Consider the following 6,114-nt stretch of genomic DNA (forward strand, 5'->3'; position numbering starts at 1 on the left):
CAAGCTCTTATTCAGCAACACCTGGGGTTAACCCTTTAATATTAACAATATGTGTGAAGTAAAAGCTGATTAAATTCAAGGACAAGGCACATACTGATCTGCGGAGATTCGTGCAAAACAGTTAATTTGAACTGTTTTGCACTTTTAAGTGTTGAGAGAATTTATTATTTAAGTGGAACTTCTCTGCATCCTCAATAAATTAAAAAAAAATGTGTATGAACATATTATTATTATTATCACCTCCAAAAAAAAATTACCAATAAGCTTAAAAACACGATTAGAATATTAGGCTAATTGTCAGTTCTGGTAGGACATAGCAACACAAACATTTTGAACATTGCCTACATTAAAAAAAAAAAAAAAAGTCTTATTTCATCCGAACAGCGGCAGCTCGGATGCAGCAATCCTACATAAAGTAAGGAGTGTATATGATCAAGGAGGGGGGCGGGTGCTGTGGTGGTGGTGGTGGTGGTGATGAAGGAGGAAAGCGACGTGATTGGCACAGAGACGGAGCGTCGCGGCGTCCCGGTGAACCCACCCGGAGCGCTTTAAAGGCCGGTAGATGGCAGCTCGACATCCTTCCAGCAGCACAGAGAGGCGAGCCGGATCGCGGAGCGGACACAGCGGAATATTGTCAGGATATCAAGCTGAACGAAAGCACACGCCACTGAAGTGAGGAAGATGAACAAACGCCTGCGGATTTTAGAGCAGAAGATTTGAAAGACGAATATTCGGCAGATATTTCAGATATTCGCGGAGATATTTATACACGAGGAGAGAGGTAAGAAGTTTGCTGAACGGAAAGTTGGGAGCCTTGCAGAGATTAGTTCTCTTACAAGTTGTCATATTTTAAAACTGTGAACTGCTTTACGAGTTTTTTTTTTAATTTAAAAAAAAAATATTTTTCATGCGTGTGTACTCTCATTTGTGTTCTCGTTTTACGGCGCTTTGTCATTTTTCAAACTTCGTGATGGAAAAAAAAAAAAAAAAACTTGTTTCCCAAAGTGCAGCCCGGCGAAGTCCCAACAACACTAGAATGACGGCAGGTGTCTTTGCGTTAACAAATTAAAAGTGTAACTGTTCAAACTTAAAGCTCTTAAAGGATTTAATTAGGATTGTATATGAGATTTCTCGGTTGTTTTTGTTGAACATTACAGTTTGTTAATTGACCGTAGGTTAATTATTCCCATTAATTTTTTTTTTTTTTTTTTTTTACTATCATTTCAGTTTGTAAACGGTGCTGAATTGACGCCATGCATGCAGAGCTCTGCCCCCAAGGCAGTCTTTAGTAAATGCTGTATAACTCATAAATCCACGGCAATTAGCATAATTAGGCTTAAATCAGAGCCCGAGGCTTTTTGACATTGTCCTGGAAGAAGAGCATTACGTTGCATTTTTAAGCTGCAAATTTGAATAAGGTGAAAAAAAAAAAAAAAAAAAAAATCTAACAGATTACACGATTCCAGCCAGAGGCAGATTTAGACTTGTAAAAAAATAATGCACTGAAATAGACCCATAAAACAATATTATAGCATTAGTCACACGTTTTCCTCTCACACCCGGTGGCCCACCTTTCACGTGTCAGGCCTGATGATAAATTAATAGCCCTGTATAGTTGGAACCTATTTGCTCCCACATTAAACAGGAGCCCAACTGGGGATCCCGCGCATATTTCACTGCTGAGCTGTCACACGTCTCCGTGACAGCCTCCGGGCGTCTGAAACTGACCTGAGACCCGCCGCAGATTGAAATAAACGGCCCCCCACCCCCAACTCCAGTCCAACTCTCTGGGAGCAAAGTAAATATTTTCTCGCACCTTCTGTCGTTGCAGCCTGCGGAGGTTTGACTTCGCTAAACCTGTACAGCACGCGCACAAAATAAAATATTTTCACACTGAACATTTCATTTGATTATAGGTGGTAAAGTAAAAAATTTGGAGGAATAATTTCAACGTGCTATTTTTTTTTTTTTTTTTTTTGCATTCGTGGGAAAATGTCACAAACCCTTTTATCTAACTATCAAATATTTAGCCTGATTCATTTTAATCGGCTATAATAATGTATTAAAATTATTGTTGTTATTGTTATTATGAGGCAATTATTATTATTATTATTATTAGTATTATTATTAAGGCAGCGTAAAGTTCATTTTAAGCATGTTAGAAAGACAATAACACAGTGCCACAAAAAAAAAAAATTGCATTATGCAAAACAGCATGGCCTATTACCACAACATTTTAAACGTATGCTACATTTCATCTGATTTAATAAGGAACTCAATGTTATACTGGGGAAAATGTCATTTTTCTGCGGGCCTCTGTTTACTGAAATTAAACTAAACCTGCAAAATTGCTGTTTCAGTGGTTATTGTAAAACATAGATTTATAATTCAACTGTGATCACATTCTTTTTTTTTTTAAAACATTAGGGCTTCAAACTAAGTCTTTTTTTTCATGTTTGAATACAGATAATGTGGCCAAACATTGGTGGGAACAGTTTCCGACAAATTTTCATTTTCTTTCTTGTTTGTTTTTTTTGGTTTAAATGCAGCCAAATCTAACTTGACATAACAACATGCGCGTTTTCAGTTAAATTATCAATGAAATCATCAGAAGTCAATCCGCTCAGTGACCTTGTAATATAATGGAGACATTTTTTTTCTTCTCATTATGTATTTCACCTGTTGCCATTTCAATTCCTTTCTCAACAACAAAGACTAAAATAAATATCAAAAGTATAGCTGTTTTTACTGTTTTAATGCCTCTATAAATAGAAAACAGACTGGCTCGTTTAGTTTAAAGGCCTGGCCCTCACAGCACCTCTTCCTCTCTGCAGACAGCTCGCCGGTCATGCAGCACTACGGGGTGAACGGCTACTCTCTCCACGCCATGAACTCGCTGAGCGCCATGTACAACCTTCACCAGCAGGCGGCGCAGCAGGCACAGCACGCACCTGACTACAGGCCGTCGGTGCATGCTCTCACTCTTGCTGAGAGATTGGCTGGTAAGAATCAGTTGCTCGTTTTACTTTTAAATTTCCTCCCCCGATGTCAATTTACCTTCTCTCTGTTGGAACAGCTGCTTGTTTGAACTGTGTTAATCAATTAAAAATGAATCTAATAAAACCTGGTGACTATTGGGTGCCCACCTGACCTTTGACCCGTCCCTTAAATTAAACTGTTCGTGTTTCTTGTTTCTCAACGGCTGTACATTTCAAGACATTATCCTTGAAGCCCGATATGGCTCGCAGCACCGAAAGCAGCGGCGCAGTAGGACAGCCTTCACCGCCCAGCAGCTGGAGGCTCTGGAGAAAACCTTCCAGAAAACCCACTACCCCGACGTGGTGATGCGTGAGCGCCTGGCCATGTGCACCAACCTGCCTGAGGCCCGTGTGCAGGTAAAAAAAAAAAATCCCTCTGAATGCGCTCATGCTATGTACTGCACCCTCAGATTCTCAGAGACGAGCCAAATACTGTGACTTTACGATGTCCACTATTTAAGTTTTAATCTCTTTATCAATCTGCCAGGTCTGGTTCAAGAATCGCCGGGCCAAGTTTCGTAAGAAGCAGCGCAGCCTGCAGAAGGAGCAGCTCCAGAAACAGAAAGAAGCATCTGGAGCTTCTGAGGGTTCCACAGAGGACTCTAAGACTGACCTCACCACCACCACCACCACCACCACCACCACCCTGGTCCCTGAGGCCCGCACTCCTCCTCCTCCTCCCTCCTCCTCCTCATCCTGTCAATCAGAGGCAGAGAGGCTGGCAGCAGCGCAGCCTCAGCCTGGCGAGATGAGCGTGGAAGTGAACGTCACCTCCCCTGAGCCATCGGACAGCGAGTCAGCAGCGGAAGACAATGCTGACAGAGAGGAGGACGAAATGAGAGTGGAGACCAGGGTGAAACTCGGCGAGGAGACGCAGGGGGAGGAGGGAGCACAGGCAGGGAGCAGCTCCCCACCCTGCAAACGGCTGAGCCCCACATTAGGTAAAAATATCATTGTTAGAAGCTCAAAAAAATGAACACGCAAGGCAGGTCTTTATGTGTCAAAACATACTAAAATCCTCCTTCTCTCTTTCTGTCCGTCAGAATCTCCCCTTAGCTCCCCCGCCTTGCCGTCCTCCAGCAGTGTGACCAGTGGTTTGGCGCAGAGCAACTCCTACGCCTCGTCTCCCCTCAGCCTCTTCCGGCTGCAGGAGCAGTTTCGGCAGCACATGGCCGCCACCAACAACCTGGTGCACTACCCGTCCTTCGACATGAGCGCGCCGTCCTCGATGCCCTACCTGGGCATGAACGTCAACATGCCTTCTCCGCTGAGCTCACTTCCCTGCCAGTCCTACTACCAGACCCTGTCGCAGGCCCAGCAGGTATGGAACAGCCCGCTGCTGCAGGCGACACCTGGCAGCCTCCCAGGAAGCCTCAACAGCAAGACCACCAGCATCGAGAACCTCCGTCTGAGGGCCAAGCAGCACGCGGCCTCGCTGGGACTGGACACACTCCCCAACTGAAGCTCAGACTGCTCAGTCAATGTGTTTGGCCTCTAAATCAGGGCCATAGCCACGAGTTTATGGGCCCCGTGTACAGGAGGTGACTCTGGCTCCCCCCACCACCTTCCTCTTGACCTCTCACAATCAGCACAACTTTGTGTATCCATCCAGAAATCAGAAACGCCTCCTAAAACCGATTAGAAATATCTTCAATTAAATCCCAAGTTTTGCCCAAAACTCAAGTGACTGTCGTAATATTCATTTCAAACCCCCAAATCTGTCCCCATTTAAAATGTGTGTTCATGTAATTCAATGAAATGGTTTTGAAGACCAAATTTCAAAGCCAGAGCAGCACAATAAACATAAGAAAACTATTTATAAGCACATACAAAGAGTGCAAAACATGCTTTCAAGCAGTCACTTTAGGGGCCCTCCCTCAGCTTTGGGGACCTTGGTTGTTAACTCCCATATTCCTCCTCACCTCATCAACCTCACATGCTGGGAGCACACCAAAACTCGCCGAACATCTCTGTGGGATAGACTCCAGAGAAAATAAGATTAATGACAAGAACTCAATGGACTTAATAAATGAACAGAAAAATCCCACCTGGACTGCAGTTGTGACTGAACTGTCTTGTTGGCCTGTGGATCTGGCTTGTATTTGACCGGTGAACAGCATCAGGCAGGTCTTCTAAAACAAGCTGCTGAGTATCATTTGAGTCTCCTCTGTGAAACGAGTGCCGAAAGGCTTCATCTCCAGAGCTGTCAGGCTCCTTCCTGGACAGATATGAGGTTTTAAAATGTTCTATAATCCTACAAGACCCCCCTGAACGTGAACTATGCATGCACGCACCCCTCTGAAGCATGGCTTCCTGCCGCACAACACGGCTGTCAAGGCATTGGCAGCAGAATAAAGATCAGATATCAGAATTAAAACTCAGATTGGTCAATATAATCCCAGAACCAACAATGTGTTTTTTGCAGATGACCGATGACTCTTCTCGTTTAAAGGTACAGCTCTCATCCTGCAAGCATCCGCTGGGCATTGTAAATACCCCTCAGTGTTTGCCTACATTTGCCTGGTTAAAGAGTAACTCCATGTCTCCTTTTGTTCAAAGGATTTGAGAGGAAAAATTCAATTTATTTTTCAGTTGTGGCTTTAAGCAAAGGACCTAACAACAGAGATGAAATAAGGGGAGAATCTGCAGATGAGGCACCGAGACAAATAAATATGAGTTCACCTGACGTATATTTTTGTTAACTCGGGTGCCAGATTGAACCACTTTTCCTGAGCCAGTGGCTATGTATTATATCACTGTAGATTGAAGACATGTATTTCTCAATTGTTTAATGTGAGTAATTTATCTGTTTAATGCAAGGGAATAAATCACACATAAGAATGACTTGTGTTTAATGTGTCATTGGTTGGAATAGAGCATTAAAATGTGTTTGTATCAGCTCACGTTTCAATTTGCGAAACCAAATAATCTAAAAATGAGTTGAAATATCATCACCCAAAGGAAAAACAGTACATGTGCGACTAAAATGGATGAAAAAACAAAAAAAACAAGCAATTCTTGCAGGAAATTTCAACATTTTGATATCTGAGGATGAATTGGCAGAAGTTTGTCAGCA

At 43.0% G+C, this 6,114-nt stretch overlaps 1 protein-coding gene across 1 annotated transcript; it reads left to right on the forward strand.

Annotated features, from left to right (window-relative positions):
- The first annotated feature begins 600 nt into the window (after positions 1-600).
- LOC138618936 (diencephalon/mesencephalon homeobox protein 1-B-like) lies at positions 601-5,882 on the forward strand. The gene is made up of 5 exons (XM_069695048.1): positions 601-781; positions 2,835-3,002; positions 3,217-3,395; positions 3,526-3,979; positions 4,082-5,882. Exons 2-5 carry the CDS (start codon positions 2,849-2,851, stop codon positions 4,498-4,500), a joined length of 1,206 nt encoding a protein of 401 aa, XP_069551149.1. The 5' UTR covers positions 601-781; positions 2,835-2,848; the 3' UTR covers positions 4,501-5,882.
- Positions 5,883-6,114: the final 232 nt, after the last annotated feature.

Source organism: Brachyistius frenatus, unplaced genomic scaffold, assembly GCF_029030835.1.
Source record: "Brachyistius frenatus isolate BFR_SWC_R1_liver_20210118 unplaced genomic scaffold, ASM2903083v1 Contig_18, whole genome shotgun sequence".
NCBI classification, from domain to species: Eukaryota; Metazoa; Chordata; class Actinopteri; family Embiotocidae; genus Brachyistius; species Brachyistius frenatus.

Bases quoted from the DNA above. Each gene is read 5' to 3' on its own strand.
- LOC138618936 (XM_069695048.1), top strand. From the start codon at position 2,849: ATGCAGCACTACGGGGTGAACGGCTACTCTCTCCACGCCATGAACTCG. The intron at 3,003-3,216 runs GTAAGAATCAGT...GTACATTTCAAG, and splicing joins TCTTGCTGAGAGATTGGCTG to ACATTATCCTTGAAGCCCGA. The intron at 3,980-4,081 runs GTAAAAATATCA...TCTGTCCGTCAG, and splicing joins ACGGCTGAGCCCCACATTAG to AATCTCCCCTTAGCTCCCCC.